Source organism: Canis lupus, chromosome 15 (genome assembly GCF_011100685.1).
Source record: "Canis lupus familiaris isolate Mischka breed German Shepherd chromosome 15, alternate assembly UU_Cfam_GSD_1.0, whole genome shotgun sequence".
NCBI classification, from domain to species: Eukaryota; Metazoa; Chordata; class Mammalia; order Carnivora; family Canidae; genus Canis; species Canis lupus.
Genome location: NC_049236.1, coordinates 64,167,316 through 64,185,020, shown reverse-complemented (window position 1 = coordinate 64,185,020; position 17,705 = coordinate 64,167,316). Strand labels below are relative to the sequence as shown.

The following is a 17,705-nucleotide window of genomic DNA, read 5'->3' as shown; positions in this document are numbered from 1 at the left end:
AATGAAAAAGTCCCATCGTTTACTGGTAGTCACGGGGACGCAGAAATGCAGATGTCCTAGGAAGTGCAGCAATACTGCATTTGTCCCCACAAGAATTCAAGCCTTTTTAAAATAAATATGGTTTGTAGCTTAAGATCTTTGTGTATTACTTGAAGCATTGCTTCATAATGCTGAGGCCATTGTCTCTCAGGCAGTTTCAGCCACTTTCACACCACCCAGTTGATTAAATACAACAAGTGCCAGTATTTGATGTGTCTTCATGCTCAGGATGGTTGGAACTGCAAAAGGAGGCTCATGAAACCACTAAAAGTAGACCAGGAGAGATTGAATTAGGGATCTTGTCTCCTTGGTTCATCCCTTGTCTTCATCTCACCTTTGCCTACCCCTATGCTTACCTCCACCGTCCTTCAAGTTGACAAAACTCACTTCCAGAAGAATCTAGGAGTGCTCATAGTAAGCTCGCTCATATGTATCAGCCTCTTTATATAAACAGCTACTAAGATCCTGCAAGATGTGAGGGGATCTTTTAGATTGACCATTAATATCCTTCCAAGTGGTTTAATTCGATATGTGTAGATGCAGACATGGAAAAAAATCAACTGGCTTAATTATCCCTTAATTGTAATTTTCCTTTGGTTTGGGAGGAAGTCATACCTTGATTGTTGGAGTTTCCTATGTCAGTGGATTTTTCCGTAGTGAAAGTGTTTTTCAGCTCCCAGACTCTTGAGTCTGTGGCTATGGTTTGGAGTAAGGATTTTTCTGTCCAGCAGTGCCAGAAGCCAGAGTATCCAAGATGGGTATCTTCTTGATTTTGCCTCTACCTTCTTCTTAAACCCGTTCATAGGGCAGATAATAGAGGTAAAACTCAGAATCTGACATTCTTCTTAGCATCCTGATATTGGCTTTAGGATGTAGACAGTGAAAGAATGTTTCATCACTTCCATCCTTTAATAAGGTAAGGAATGAGTCCGTGAACAAGAATTAGCCTGACTTAAGATTCCCTCTTTAACAAAAGTAAATTAGACTAAATTGCTGTTTTAAAATAAAAAATACGTGTGTGTGTGTGTGTGATGGCATGAAGAATTAGTGAGAATGCTATTGAAAAACTCTAAGAGTTTTACATTTTAAGCCTTGAAAAACTATAGGAGTCTTACATTTTAAGTCTTTTCTTTTTCAGAAAAATCTAGAGATCCTCGTCATCTTAGGAACGTGCAGAAGTATAATGCTTTTCAGCAATTTTATGGGAATTCATTAGAATCAGTCTCTCCAAAACTCATTGTAACTCAAGCTGTAAAGCCAAAAAGGAATTTCAATGCACCCAAGAACAAAAAGACACATGTAGGTTCTATTAGTTCTATCAAGTTCTAAAACTTTTTTTTTTCATCTTAAGTTGATATTTATTCAATTCCTCTGGTAGTTTCTTTGCATGCTATGACTTTTCTTTTTATATATGATCACTTAGGTTATTTTATTTACTTAGTAAGAAAGTCTAGCCTCTTCTGTACAGAATAAAATATATATTTATTTGAGAGAGAATATAAGAATATAATATAAGTAAGGTACTAAAGGCTTGGATTTAGAAATGTTGAAGTAAAATTAAAAATATAGTTTTATTGAGTTCTGGTCTAAGATGGCAATACAGGAGGTTCCTGAACTTGTCTCCTCCCATAGGCATAGTGAACTTACAGATAAATACAGAAAAATTCTCTCTGAAGGCAATCTGCAAAACTAGAGAAATAACACCTTGGACAAATGGAAAAAAAAGAAAAACCCACAATAAAATAGGCAGAAGAGGCTGAGACATAAACTCCCCCCTCCCCCGGTGCAGAGATATATAATTGGAAGAGAACTCAGAAGTCCCAGTTTTTCCCTGAGGAGGAAAGGATTAGGACCACATTTGCTTGGGAGTTAGGGAAGGCTCCATGGAGGGAATAGCTTGAAGGACAAGTAGGAAACAGGGGCGGCCATGGAAGAGTGGAGGAGGAAAATCCGTGCCAGAGAGATCGGCAGGGACCAACGCAGGAAACATGAGAAAACTGGCCTGATGTCTTTGATTTTATTAATTTACTCTTTGATTTGTAATCTATACCACTCAGAAATCTACAGAATTATGTGCAGAGGGGCTTTATGGTGATTAAATTTAATTGTCATAAGTTTTTAATTAACAGAGGCTTTAATTTTAAGAAACCAATACTGAGCCTAAAACTGTTCCTATTCAAGAATGGGATGATGATCAAAATAACCAATATACACTTAAGAATATTGTCTCATATATGAAATTTAATCTTGGACTATTTCCAACTTGTTTCATGATATGTTTCCCCGCCCCCCCCCCCATTATTGGGCAGGAAACCAAGGCTGAAATAATTGCTAGAGAGAATAAAAAGAGGTTATTTGCTAAGGAAGAAGAAAAAGAGGAGAAAAAATGGAATGCTCTGTCATTTTCTATTGAGGAGGAAATGAAAGAGAACTTAAACTCTGGAATAAACAACCTGGAAGATTTTTTGAAATCATGTAAAAGTAACTCCGTGAAATACCAAGTTGAAATGGTAGCGTTGAATGCCTGCTTGAAAGCATGGAAAGAACATTGCCAAGGTAAGGATATGTCATTCTATACTTTTCGTTTTGACGAATTTGAGAATTAATAAAGGGATGTAATGACGACAGCTGCCATTCATTAACTGGAAGTTTGTGTTAGAAGCCGTAGGTGGATTCTGTGATCCTATCCTTACAAATTCCTCTAAGTGTTACTTCTTTGATCAATGAGCAACCTCAGAGTGGCCAATATGCAGCACATTCCTAAGCAAATTCAAGTGCAATCAGTCAAAGATGGGCTAAAGACTAGCTGCTTATAAAATCGTGGGCATCGTCAAGGGAACCAGCAAAGACAGGGCGCTGCTTGGGGACAACCTGCCACTCGGTCTTGAGATCTGAAGTGCACACATTTTCTTTCTGGGTAAAAACTGAAGATTATGTTTGCTGACCATGCTGGATTCTTCCAAACGTTGCTATGGCTTCCGTGTGGTCTACTTTGCAATTTCTGTAGCACGTATAGTAGAATAAAAAGGAGACAGGAAGAGGAAGATAAGGGGAAATAAGCCTGGGTGGAGGATGTAAATCGAGAGCAGGTGGTCATGTGCCCAGAGCTCCAAGCTGACGTGCCTCCTGGTGAGCCTAGGCGATGGGTCTGACTTGGGCGCCTCCGCACCTGGATCCTTTAACACATGGTCACCAGGCTCTCCTCCCTCCACCCTCGTCCTATTAACCTCAACCTGCTCTAGCACAGTTAACCTTTCACTGTGGTTTCCGTCAGAGAGAGAAAGATAAGGTTTGGCTTACACATGTCTCCCCAAACCAGCTGCTGTATGTGAATTTGCAGGTGACTGCCACTGAGAAGGATCAAAATTAAGTGGCTCACCCTCTTGAGGGTAAGAATTCTACATTGAATTTTTTTTTTTTTAGTCTCGTATAGCATTCAGTGGGTGTTTGGGGTATTTGTTAGACAGCTAAAATGCAGATTTACTGGAAGAAATTTGAAAGTGAACACAGCCCTGACATCGTAAGTGTGCGAAGATTAGCAATGAGGAGGAATAAAAAGGGCGTGTATACCTATACCAAGATGAAGAAGAATTAGCACCGTCTGTGTCTGGCAGTTGCATAGATTGAATTGACGACTTCCAACGATCACACCAAATAGTTACCTATGGTCGACAGTAGGACTCGGTAAATGCTGCAGAATTTCCAACCAGATATTTAAAGTTATGTAAATATTTTTCTTTGACCATAGTAGAGAGGGGATGAAAATAATAGGTGGGGAATAGCTCTGGGGTTCCCCAGAACACTTACACAACCTTGCACTTTATCAGTCTTGTTTCTGCCATGAACTATACGACTTCTTTTTGTGGCCATTATTTGCACAGCTACTTCCCGGTTATCCATGGAAATGATGAAATGAGTATAGCCGTATTTACCGAGTCCCCTGTATTCCCAAACCCTTATTAGTGTTAAATAGTGGGTTTAACTAGGTCAGATTGGTAGCCTGGGTGACTAGTCTTGGATAATCAAACATTATTTTTGATAGTCTTTATAAAGATCATATTGTTTATTCTTTGCCAAGGTGAAACCACAAAAGACTTAAACATAGCTGTTCAAATGATGAAAAGGATCTATTCCTTGGTGGGAAAATACCCGGAACTTTTGCAGGAGGCAGATCGGCAACTCATAGCCAGATGCCTGAAGTATTTAGGATTTGCTGAGTTGGCAAGTTCTTTATATCCAACCCAGGTAATTTTCAGAATAGCTCCATTTTAACAGAATAATTATTGGGTGTACAGTAAATGTCTTGTGCAAATACAGTCACCTCTTCTAGATTTTTCTTTTAATTAGCTGACAATATTTACTCCTACGTTCAAAGCCATTACTAGTAATTCAGCTGCTCGAACTCAGAATAATCTAGAATTAGAAAACTAATACAAATGTTTGTCTGGACAAACAGATTAAATGCCAGTTCATTCCTGCAGACCCTTAAAACTACTACTGTGTTTAATTCTAGCAAACAGTTTAAGAACTATATTGTCCTTGTTCCGTTGTCTTTAAGTGTCTTAGGTTGTAGCTACAAATACCATAATGGACATTTGAAAATCCTGATGCTTATCAATATACTGAGAGTTAAGATAATGACTTAGGTGGTAAAGAACTTCTTCGATAAATATTATAAAACTGAAAAGACGGTAACATGCTTTTCTCATAAAAAGTGCTCAGTAATAAGTATTTTAATTATTTAAATAATATTTTAGTTTAAAATCACTTTCTCAATGGAGTTTTGAAATAACGTAGGTTGCAGAAGATGACATAAAGAAGAAAACAGATAAATACTCAGTTGGCATGGGGCCTGTTCGGTTTCAACTACAATACATGGGTCATTACTTGATACGAGATGAGAGAAAAGATCCAGATCCCAGAGTTCAGAATTTTATTCCTGACACATGGCAGGTAATAATGGAATGAAACAAAAATTTTATTTTATTTGTATTTTATTATTATTAAATGTGATCTCAGAAACTTATGGTGACTCTGCATATTATATTTGGCATGAACTTAATATTGAGTCATGTCATCGAAAATTATTTCATCGTTGGAAATGACAAAATGGAAACTATTTTCTATTTAAAGAGAGTAAAATTTTCATTTCATTCATGTTTTATAAATAGGCCATCTCCTTGGAGGTACTTTGAAGAATTCACATATCTATTTTTCAAGTTCCGTCTGTGTCATGCAGGTGTATCATTGTGGAGCAATCTCCACGTTTTCACTGCGTCGTAGGATTTCATATGTAAATGTGCGCAGAGCAATTGTGGTAGCTTAAACAATATAGCCATTGTTTAGACATTTACATGCTCTGCCTGTCACCAAAGTAACCATCTTTCGATAAATAAATGCAAAATTGATGGATATAAAATTTGAAATAAAACGGTGTGCTTCTGCATAAATTGAACTGTATACAATTGCTGATAAATTGAACATGTTTATCTACGAAAGCGCAATTTCATAAGTTCAATCTAACAGATTTCCAGTACAGAATATGACTTTCTCTTTCTTAAGTCGATGATAGTAGGATATCTGTAAAAATTCCTGCCTCCTTTTCGGGAATGGGAGGACCAGTTCCTTACTTTAGCGCAGGACACAAAACAGCCAAGTGCTCTCTATAAATCCCACACACGTTGTCCATTTTATTTTGAGGTGTGGCCCAGAGTGGACCTAGATCACGAGTGTGCAGGCTGAGGTTGGGGGATGTTTTTCCATCTTCTGTCCATCATAGAAATGTATGATTCTTGGATTAGTTATCATTTTGATGAATAAAAAACATAAACTGAGAGGATGGAAATTTTGCATGCCCTCCAAAGTAGCCACCTGACATTCTTCTATATAAAAAAGTACAAGCTAAGTGGTAAAATGATGAATGACTGATTTTTTTTTTTCTCTTCAGCTACCATTTCACTATTACAAAAATACACATTGGCTGCTTCTTAGAAATACTTAATTTCTCAAAGCCTTTAGAGAAGGGCTGTATTTAATCAATGACAAACACTTGGGAAAAAAAAAAAAGAAATCTTCCCAATGAGAAGATATCTATTCAGGCTCATTTTTCACATATGAACCCACCTTCAGATGCTCAAAACATAGCATTTCTGTCTTCTGAGAGAATGCCAGGAGTTCTTCAGGTTTTCCCATATGTTTTTTCATGTGTTCTCAACTCCCCTTCATGCCATTTGAAGTTCAGAAAATTACATTAGAAGTGAACCAATGGATTTGTTTTGGTAACGGGCTGTTCACGTGCTCCCAACCCTGCAGCGAGAGCTCCTTGATGTTGTGGATAATAATGAGTCAGCGGTGATCGTTGCCCCGACGTCCTCGGGCAAGACCTATGCTTCCTACTACTGCATGGAGAAGGTGCTGAAGGAGAGCAACGAAGGGGTGGTCGTGTATGTCGCACCAACAAAGGTAGCGCTCCAGTGACTCGAATTTTCTTTCTTTCCTAAACCTCTTTTTAAAATACTGCATGTAGTCCCGTGGTGAGTCTGTCTCACTTTTTATGATTTACTTACTTTCTAGTTGTATTGATGTATTTATTGATGTATGATCGGCCCGTAACCTTGTACTACTTAAGGTGCACCTCACATACACTGAGAGATGCAGACGTTGTGAGCTGATTGCCAGGGTGAGCTTGGTTAACGTCCATCACCTCATGTATCTACAAACGTTTTTTTCTTTTGTTTTTTTCTTTTTTTTTTTTCGTTTTTTTCTTTTGATGAGAACTTTTAAGATCCACGCCCTTAGCAGCTTTCAAATATGCGATGCAGTATTGTCCACTAGCGTTCCCATGCTGTACATTCCTTGCCTACTACTTATCTATTTTATAACTGGAAGTTTGTACCTTTTACCCCCTTCACCCATTTCACCCACTGCCTCCCACCCCTACCCCATCATTCTGTTCTCTGTTTCCATAAGAACCAGAGATCCATCTGACCGTCCTTCACTTGACCTTTCTTCTATCCTTCACTCAACAGCTCCTCTCTAAGCCTTGGTCATCCAGGGATTCAGCCATTTTTTCCAATGTGTGAGCGACATTTCCTGTTTTTTTCTTCCAATTAAGCCATTTTTCCCCCATTTTACTTTAAGTTGAGGTTTATCAATGAGGTTCATTTGATATATGCATAGCAAATATCTCAAGAGCATGTTAGTGTATTTAAAATAGATGTGAATAAGACAGGCTGTTAAGCTTTCTACACTTACAATCATACACATTTTTAGACGGTTCCTCTCCTTCTTTGAGGTTTCATCTCTGCTTTATTATGTGATTATTGAATTTCTTTCCTTGTCAATCAGGCCCTTGTTAATCAAGTGGCAGCAACTGTTCATAATCGTTTTACCAAAAGTCTGCCAAATGGTGAAGCTCTATGTGGTGTTTTTACAAGGGATTATCGTCATGACGCCTTAAACTGTCAGGTGAGATATATTGATTAATGCATTTGTTTTCAAATGTGTAATAGTACTAATATATATCTATTTCACCAGAAACTCAGCATCTTCCCAAAGCCTCATGGAAATAGTTTTCTGAATTTACAAAAGATGAAATGGCTTTACAGAAAATTTAATATCGTCACGTTCCAGAGTTGAGAAATAGCACTCATCTTTCTCTAAGGATACTTATATTTTGATTTCAGATTTCAGTTATAGTTTATTGTATAATCTTGGCTTATAAATGGATTCGAAATGATCTGAAGAACCCAATGCTATAAAAAGTAACAAACACCAATTTCTAACCAGAATGACTTTTTTTTGACAATTAGGATATAGTCGCTTTTTTTTTTTTTGATGAGTAGGATACTCATCATGATTTTTAAAAATTATTATGTATTTATTTGAGAGAGAGAGAAAGAGAGAGAGCGTGTATGTACAGGAGGGGCAAGAGGCAGGGGAAGAAATAGACTCCTGGCTGAGCAGGGAGCCTAACATGAGACCTGATCTCAGGACCCTGCGATCACGACCCGAGCCGAAGGCGGATGCCTAAACCAACTGAGCCACCCGGGCGCCCTGATACTCATCATAATTTAAAATATGTTGTATTATTGATAGAATACCTGATGCTAAATAAGTCATAGATAGTTTTCCTCCCTAACAAATCCATAAATCAATAAGACTGAACAAAAAAGTAGAAAGTTGATCATAGAACATTACAGAGCAGACATGAAGATGTGCCCCCCAGACTTCCTTTCAAGGATGGACCCGCTGCCCAGATGTGGGGACGGTGGTCGGGACCAATGCCAGCTGCCAATTCTTCCATTTCTGCTCCACAGTCCACGTCCGGGGGCTGAGTTGGGCAGGGGGCAAACACTGGGACATCTCAGCCTGCAGTGGAAGGGCTCTGACAGCAGCATGGGCTCCGAGGTCTGAGCCGTGTTGGCCAAGGTTTCCTCAGGCCTGTTTTGAAGTTCGGCCTCTCCATCAGCCCAGTCTTACTTTTCCCCACATCCGTTGTTGTTGATCCTAATGTTGTGACATTTTTCAAACAAAACTATCTTAGAGTCAGAGGAAGAAATAAACCTGTGATGGTTAACTCTCCGTTTGTATTACTTTGAATGCTTTTAAACAAGAATTAAAAATAAATAAATAAACAAATAAATAAATAAATAAGAATTTAAGCTTCAAATCTGATATTTTACCACGTTGACTCGTAAAAATTATAGTTTCATAAGCTTTAACCTACTATGTCACAATTTTAATAAAATATTCTCAGAGTGATACTAAGTCATTAGCAGGTACATTCAAGAGTTGGAATTCTATCGTTTATATTCTCACAATGAAGTCTGTACGTAATAATAAGTACTCAAAATTTTTGTTTATGCAATGTTATTTTTAGGTACTTATTACAGTGCCTGCCTGCTTTGAAATTCTGCTATTATCTCCTCATCGCCAAGCATGGGTGAAAAGGATCAGATATGTTATATTTGATGAGGTAGGTTCGGTATTGCTGCTCTAGGTTGATCTCCTAGTGTGCATCTGTGCTGTAATGAAGATATCTGGTGCTTCAAGACACTTGTCCCTTGGTATAGAGCTCAGGTCAGCGGGGGGCGCTTCCTTCCGAATGGTTTCCTCAGGCTCTTGGCTCCGTTTCCGCGTCGTGACTCAATAGGGGATGTCAGCATGTGCTGCAGAGATCTGTACAGCAAGGGGAGGATTAACCTCCACGGTGTAAGTTTTCCTGGGGAGAGGCTTCCAAATCCAGTCTTTGATCTCTAAAGCAGAGCATTTTGGTCTCTAACAATGATAGCAGTTAAGTAAGTTATTTCATCAGCCGTGGACCCAAAAGAGAAGCAAGTGGCACAGTCAAAACATAGCAATTCGGGAAGAGTTTTCCAAAAGTGTGTGCGAGGGAAAACTATAAAGGTTAGCACAGCAATCGAGCATCCCGTAGGGGTAGGGACCTAGCCCTATGCTTGAAGGGACAAGGGAAAGAAGCAGTTACTGAGGCACGAAGGAGATCCTGACCGAGGTAGCCACGTTGGGAGAACTTGCGTCAGTTGAGGGTCAGGGCCAGTTCAAGGTGACCTTTCGGGAAGGGACCCAGTGAAGGAAAGACCTCATTCCCATCCTTCTTCCCTTCTCCTGATCCCATCAAGGCTCTCCGTTGGCTAAGTCCGGTGGGACCAGAAAGCATTGGAGTCCTTGTAAGGTTGTCTCTATAGGTCAGTTTCCCGGGCCAAAGAGAGCAGGAAGGAAAACAATGGAGATCATGGGGGCCGAAGGAGGATATTTATAACACTTTTATTTATTTATTTATTTATTTATTTATTTATTTATTTATTTATTTTTAAAAGATTTTATTTATTCATGATAGTCACACAAAGAGAGAGAGAGGCAGAGACACAGGCAGAGGGAGAAGCAGGCTCCATGCACCGGGAGCCCGATGTGGGATTCGATCCCGGGTCTCCAGGATCACTCCCTGGGCCAAAGGCAGGCGCCAAACCGCTGCACCACCCAGGGATCCCCATTTATAACACTTTTATAGTAGCATCATTAAAGATAGTTATTGGAAGAGATTTAAAATACTCCGAGGGATTTTCACCCTAAAGGGAAAAGAATGATAAGCTTGTATTTAACTTAATTCTTGTCGACGTGGAGCTGCTGAGCAGGCTATATTTTTTTATTTGTTTGATACTGATTTTTGTGTTTATTTTTGGTTACTCCGTATATATTGCATCTTGAAGGCCTTGAACATTCCCGTTCAAAATAAAAAGTCAACAATTCTCTCTTTGCAATCAAGAACGTGAGTTGTAGTTGGACTCTAGATTTCAAAACTGAAATGCTGTGACATTGGGTACCTTAATTTCCCCATTTTTTTTTTTTTTTTAATCTACGATAGTCATACAAAGAGAGAGAGAGAGGCAGAGACACAGGCAGAGGGAGAAGCAGGCTCCATGCACCCGGAGCCCGACGTGGGATTCGATCCCGGGTCTCCAGGATCGCGCCCCGGGCCAAAGGCAGGCGCCAAACCGCTGCGCCACCCAGGGATCCCTCCCCAGTTTTATATAAGGGCAAAGCTGAAGGGTTTTGAAGGCTGTGCCTCTTCTGTCAGAGTCAGAGAAAAGTGCTGTCTGCTCATATGAAGCATTCAGCAGAGTTGTGTATCATCCGACCAGGCCCAAACCAAGTCTTTAAAAAATGTCTAAAAATATTTTTTTAAATTTATTTTTGAGAGAGAGTGTGCACACGCACGCACGTGCATGCACAAGCTGGGGGCAGGGCTGAGGGAGGAGCAGAGTCCTGGCCCAGCAGGGAGCCCCGTGGAGGACTGGATCCCAGGACCCTGTAATCACGACCTGAGCAGAAGGCAGATGCTCAACTGATGGAGCCACCCAGGCATCTGAAAAAAAATATATTTTGAATCATCTGGCTTTCTGGTCCTTTCCAGCTAATTGCCTCGTTCCATGATTTAATGTGTTGAAAGAAGACCACGTTTGAGAATCTTCTCTGAATCAAGTTCAATATGACTTACTTGGTTAAAAGACATTCATTCATTTATTCAGCAAATATTTAAGGGGTGCCCCCGGCATGCCAGGCGCTGTTGGTGCTGGGAGTTGCCCGGGTCTCAGGTCGCAGAGTGACTGAAAGAAGGGAATTAGTACAAATGACGAGGCCGGCCCCCACGGGTACAGGTTGTCGGGAGAAAGGGCAGGTGTCCTGACGGTCACGAGGGCAGCAGGCTGGTAGGAAGGTGGCCCTGGGGTGGCCGTCGGAGGAGCCTTTCTAGTGGAGTGACATTAGCCTGGATTCTGGAAGTTGCAAGGGGAGGGGGGTAAAAACGTGATAAGCAGAGGGAATGATACACGTGAAAGCTCTGGGGGAGGAAGGGCGTGTTGAAGGAACACAGAAAAGTCTAGGGTGTCCTACGCAAGGGGGGAGTGGTGTAGGACGGAGGGCTGCGAGGAAGCTGGAGAGGCAAGCAGGGCCAAGTTACGCCAGGTGTCAGGTACGGCCTGCGAGGAGCTAACATTCTGCCCCACGTGCAGGGAGGCTGTGGAAGACATTTAGTTAGGGACACGGCCTGATCTAATCTGTCCTTTTGGCCGTGACTCGAAGAAGGTGGGAGGCATCAGGTGAAGCTAGGAGAGCAGTCAGGAGGGTACCGGGGTTGCAGCTGACGTGACGGTGACTTGGGAGCGGTGGACGCGGAGAGAAATGCATAGATTTGAAAGAACTTTTTTGAAAGTAAGAGAAAGAGGAATTATTGATGGATTGGTTATGGGGATTGAAGAAAATTTGTGTCAAGATTTCCTATTACCTGATTTGGGGCTATTTATATGAACTCGGCACGGTCAATTCAAGGTAACATGAGACTGTGTATAGTGACTGGAGCTTCTGTGTCTTATTTTCATCTGTCATTTTTAAATTAGCTTTTTAAAGGAGAAGTTTTTTTTTTTTTTTTCTTTAATAGGTCCATTGTCTTGGCGGAGAAATTGGAGCAGAAGTCTGGGAGCATCTCCTTGTCATGATCCGATGTCCCTTTCTGGCCCTTTCAGCCACTATAAGTAACCCTGAGCATCTCACTGAGTAGGCATCACGTTATAATTTGGATAAAGGCTCTTGTATTTTGAATGTTATACTTGCATATAGGTTCCGAAGCGTTTTGTGACTTTCTGGCGAGTCTATTGACTTAGCTCTGGCTACTCAAGCAACGGAGCATTGGTAGCACCTAGTGGCAGGTGCTGAGAGAGGTCACACGCGATAAAGGAAAATCAAGGGCCGCCCTAGCCAGATCTGGGATCCAGTAGAACATTTTTTTCCATTTGTCAAATAAAGTTCACCAGAAATGATAAATCTGTGTTTTTTTTTTTTTTTTTTGGTCTGTTAGCAAGAAATAAAATATGAAATAGTATGACATCCTCTGCCACAGACCTGGAGATTTCTGCCACTGTCCCCCTTTGTAGATGTTTAGAAAGAGAGCAAAGCCTTACTAACTGAAAGGCCTATGTTGTTTTGTCATCGGGCTAGATTTCTGCCTAGTAATAGTGACAATTAGAGCCAAGGCTCCCATGTGCCGGGCGCTATTCTAAGCGCTTTGCAAATATTAGTTTATCTTAAATACCCAACAATCTTTATGATTTACTATTTCCATTACTACTATTATTTTTTTTAATTTTTAAAATTTTTTTGTTCTTCTTCCAACACTACTATTAAACAGTGTTTCTACTACTCCTACGATTATTTGAATGTAGGACGGGGAAAACGAGACATGAAGAATGTAAGCGATTCAAGCAAGAGCCTCGGGCAGCAGTGAGGAGGCTCGGCTGCTCGGCCTCCAGGGCCTAGTCCTCTACGTACGATGTTTAAGGCACACGAAGTCTTTATTCAAGATGTTTAAAGTCATAGGAAGTGGAACTATATTATTGTCTACATAATATGTAAATTCGTTTCTTAAGGTGGCTGCAATCAGTGAAAAGCTACTGGAAACAAGAAGACAAGACAATGAGAGAAAATACTGCTTTTAAAAGAAACGCTGGCCGTTGCACCAAGTCTCCCAAAGATTACTTCCAAATAGAGGAATCATATAAAGTTAGACTTGGTATGTTTGGAATTTTTCTTTCACCTTAAAATCCTTCCAGTCCTCACGTGTCCACTGATTCGGAAATTCTCGCTCTTCATCGTTAGTGCTCTATGGAGAGAGATACAACGATTTAGAGAAGCACATATGTTCCATAAAACATCGCGACGTTTGTTTCGAGCATTTTCACCCGTGTGCCGCGCTCACAACGGATCACGTAAGTAGTGCTTTGGCCATATTTGCTCCGAGTAATGCAAGTTACTTGTATACATATTATAATCGAACAGCTGCCTATTTTACGGAAATTACGGAACTGATACTTTATGACAGATACTTAACCGTAGTTTTATCTCTTATTTTGCTATATTTTATCTCAATGAATATATGTGACGTGTGACATAACATAAATTGAAGGTGTGCAACATGCTAATTTGATATGGTCATATCTTGTAAAGTACGTGTGATAGCAGTATTTAGCACCTCCGCCACATTATATAATTATGCTACAATATCATTGTCCATATTTACCATATTATGCGTTAAACCTCTATGTGGTGTTTCCTCATTGCAGATTTGTTACGTCCCCTGCTAACCATCATTTTATTGTGTTTTTTTTTTTTTTTTCTTTTTTTACAGGTTCGACTTTTTTAGATTCCACATCTAAGTGATACGATGCGGTTCTTTCTCATTCCCTGACTTACCTCTTTATAACTTAGCGTAACGAGTTCAAGATGCATTCGTGTTGTTTCAAATGGCAGGGGATCCTCCTTTCTCAGCGTTAAATAATATTTACTAACTTCAGTTTTTTAAAAGTAACAAAGATGACTTTGTGGTCATCAATGAAACCTCAGTGGTGTCTAGAACCACAAAGCTTGAAAATGACTAAAATTTTTAACCTGAAGTTTTTTTTTTTTTTTTTTGGTTAATTTTACTTATTCTTGTACATTATCTTTGTCCATTTTTAATTCTCAGCATCCACATCTCTCTGTCCCCCCTGGTGACGCTAACCCTTAGCGCACAACTATGTACGGGCGGCTACTAGTACATGTGAGAATCTGATCCTTGCAAGGCAGGTCAGATAAGGAAAAGACATTTCATTAACAGCAATTACATGATTTTTTGGTGTGAGTCAATAAAGCGGAGGTCTTAGGATGTTATTTGGGGCATCAGGATGCCTGTGGAGGAGTTCTTAGTCTTCCTTGCATAATTATCTTTCTTTCTCATCCTGTTCTTAGGAACGGCCCATTCAAGGTCTCATTGCCTCTCAAAGTGATAATCAGTCATTAGTTTGCCTTCCTTTCAAAACCTAGCAAGCAGGAAACATTCCAAATTCTGTTGTCAGCTAAACCTCCTAAAACATAATTACGATCTCGCCATGCTTTAATGGCTTTCCGATGGACGTGACTAATTGCACGGCTCCTTGGCTTGGCTTCCTAGGTCTTCTCTGACCTGGCCCCCAGATCTGGAGGCCCTCGTGATGCATTTTGCTCCTGGGGTATTTCACCACGGATGCCAAGTGCCGGTTGTTCAGGTCCTGTTCATATTTTATGACTCTTCTAGTGTGAAACATCTTCAGAGTCCTTCTGTGACTTCCTAAGCTGGGCGCAACCTTCTCTCCGTAGTACCTTGCCTGTAATTTCCTGCATGACACCAATTATGATCAGCTCCCTGCTAGTTGCTATCTCCTTTATCTCACTAGAATAACTCCTTGAAGACAAATTTGAATTCTTATGAGTTCCCAAAAACTGTGTCTATAAAAGAGATGATTGGGATCCCTGGGTGGCGCGGTGGTTTGGCGCCTGCCTTTGGCCAAGGGCGGAATCCTGGAGACCCAGGATCGAGTCCCACGTTGGGCTCCCGGTGCATGGAGCCTGCTTCTCCCTCTGCCTGTGTCTCTGCCTCTCTCTCTGTGTGTGTGTGACTATCATAAATAAATAAAAATTAAAAAAAATATATTTATAAAAGAGATGATTAATCCATGTATGTTGAGTAAAGGTAGCTAACTTAAATTAAGCATTTACTTTGTGTTCTAAGAATTTTATGCATTTTGTCCCTTTTAACCATCACAAAAGTTTTAGAATGGATGTCCTGTTAATATTCCCGTTTTAGAAACGAGGAAGGTGAGGCTTAGAGCACTCACCCAACTCCTTATTGCACCACAAGTAAGTAGTGGGGCCAGGATACAATCAAGGGAGACTCCAGAGCTCACCCTGTGGTCACCGCACTCGGGGTGATCTGTTGCACAAATACCTGAAGGAGTGAATGAGTGAGAAACACTTTATAGCCTTTGGGCTGATGCAATGGCTTCTAAAGAGCAACTGAATGACTTTTTTGGTGTGAATGGTGATTTTCTAAGAATTTATTACAAGAGTTTCTCTTTTGTGTGGCAATGGCCCAATTCAAACTAAATAACACTAAAATATGGACAAAACTCCTGTGACCTCACATCCCAAACTTAGAATATAGATAATAACCCACACATAAATAATAGACTTCTTTTTCTGTCTCTTTCTTTCTCTTTCTGTTTCTTTTTTTCTTTCCCCATCGTCACCTGGCATTTTAGAGCAGCGTAGTATTTAAAATATACATATTTATTTTGCATTGGATGGTTCCAGGCAGGTTATCTTGTTTTTTTTTTTTTTTTTCTTTTTTAAGATTTTATTTATTTATCCATGAGACACAGAGGCAGAGACACAGGCAGAGGGAGACGCAGGCTCCATGCAGGGGGCCCGAGGTGGGATTCGATCGATCCCAGGTCTCCAGGATCACACCCTGGGCTGAAGGCAGACGCTCAACCCCTGAGCCCCCCAGGTGCCTCAGGCCTGTTATCTTTAAGTAGCAATGAGTGTAGTGAGCTTGGAGCACCTAGCACGACTGGCATTTTGGTCCAAGTGCCTTTCCTGTACTTTCAGGACAAAGTGGAAGCAGCAGAACTGCTGCAGTATGCTCTGACCCGCTATGACTTCTGCGAAGGTCATAGTGTTGAAGAGTCTCCTTAGGACTTCTGGACTTTTGCAGCAGGAATGGAGGGTGACCTCAAAGGCTTGGGCGTTATTAAGTGTGTTGTGGTAGCTGTTTGTGTGGCACGTGTTCATGTAGTGTGTCCCCTCTAGCGGCAGCCATACGGAGTGAGCAGACCTTCCCAAAGGGGTAGACTTATTATTCCTGGTGTGGTGTGCCGTACCGCAGATCAATATGAAAGAACTGATCGGCCAGAAAAAGCTTGATAGATTGTGGCAACGTAAAGAAGAGAAACATCCACCTTGATCCCCGCCCCTAGAGCTCCATCCTAGAAGTAGTTTCTGATGGGAAGGGATGGAGCAGGATGGGTAAACTTCTATCCACATGAGGCTTCTTTCTGGGAGAGCCCGGCCTTTGCAACCAAATACCAAGCCCGGGGGGAGCAGCTGCTCATCACGGAGAGATGTCAGTCCCAGGAGGTCCTTGAAAGAACCATCGCCTCTTTCTGCTCAGTACATATCAATTCTTGCCATCGCCTGTGGCCTTAGGGACAATGTGGTCTGCAGAGCAGCATCGTAGCACAATGCTGTCGTACCTGCACATGAAGGATGGTACGGATCTGTGACCTATTTCCCATCCTTTTCCACCTCGGCTGGCTCGGACTTTGCCAGGTCATTAGTGACTCTAGTGGAGAAAACTGGATTGAATCCCAGCTCTTAGCCGGAGTCATTAAACCGCTTTCACAAGTCAGCCTTGTAAGTTGGTCACTGACAGTTGAGGCGCCAACCAGGTGCCGGGTGTCTCCCTAGACCTATTACATCCATCACCTAACTTTTTTTTTTTTTAATCTAACTTGATTCTTACGATGAGTCTATGGCGTAGTCAGAGTTGTACATTTTAGAAACGAAGAAACTCAGCCTTCGATAAAAGGTGAAGAGTCTTAAGAAATCACAAGCAAAAAAAAAAAAAAAAATAGAAATCACAAGCATTCTCGTGACAGAAATAAGACTTCTATCGTAAAAACGGTGATAATTTTCGGGTTGATCGTACATACCTGTTTCTTAGGCCAAATGAGTCACCACTTCCAAGTCATATTTATTTTTTGGTGGTGGCGATAATTAGATCGGTCTCAGCATATTTGATGTTCGTATTACAGCATCGTCCGTAATCGCTGTACTGGGCATTAGATCTTCAGGACTTCCTTACCTACTAGTCTTTGAAATTTAAAACTCATCCTGTCATGTTTATCTCATTTGGTTTTACCGGTTTAGGTGAAAGTACAGATATTTTAATTCCTGTATTATAGATGAGGAATCATCTAGAGGAGGAAATAGAAAGGGATTTTCAGATTCAGGCTCTGCTGTAGTCTCCATCCTACTAAGCAGTTTTCTTCCCCAAGGGCCTCGTGTTTGCTATGGCTTTGTTACTGCAGAATTTCCAAACCTGAGTTCCTTAACTTCACAGCTATTTGCTGAAACGGGTGTCCTGCTGTGAAAAGATGTGGAGAAATCTGTCTAGGATGGTCCCTTCTTTAAGACTTACCATTTCCGATGACAAACCTTTAAGAAGCCCATTGAATAGACCCTCCCCCTCCCTGCTTTCCTTTAAAGATGACCTATTAACCTTTCAGGGATCAGGGCTT

The 17,705-nt window shown here is 40.8% G+C and overlaps 1 protein-coding gene across 3 annotated transcripts in view; it reads left to right on the top strand.

Annotated features, from left to right (window-relative positions):
- Window positions 1-17,705, top strand: part of DDX60 (DExD/H-box helicase 60) — a 92,494-nt gene that overhangs the window by 29,829 nt on the left and 44,960 nt on the right. For all 3 annotated transcript variants that reach the window (XM_038559160.1, XM_038559161.1, XM_038559159.1), the window contains 10 exons: window positions 1,178-1,338; window positions 2,349-2,595; window positions 4,118-4,284; window positions 4,837-4,992; window positions 6,352-6,501; window positions 7,387-7,506; window positions 8,921-9,016; window positions 11,996-12,111; window positions 12,981-13,123; window positions 13,210-13,319. In XM_038559160.1, the coding sequence (XP_038415088.1) occupies window positions 1,178-1,338; window positions 2,349-2,595; window positions 4,118-4,284; window positions 4,837-4,992; window positions 6,352-6,501; window positions 7,387-7,506; window positions 8,921-9,016; window positions 11,996-12,111; window positions 12,981-13,123; window positions 13,210-13,319 (1,466 nt within the window). The remainder of the gene's footprint in view (window positions 1-1,177; window positions 1,339-2,348; window positions 2,596-4,117; window positions 4,285-4,836; window positions 4,993-6,351; window positions 6,502-7,386; window positions 7,507-8,920; window positions 9,017-11,995; window positions 12,112-12,980; window positions 13,124-13,209; window positions 13,320-17,705) is intronic.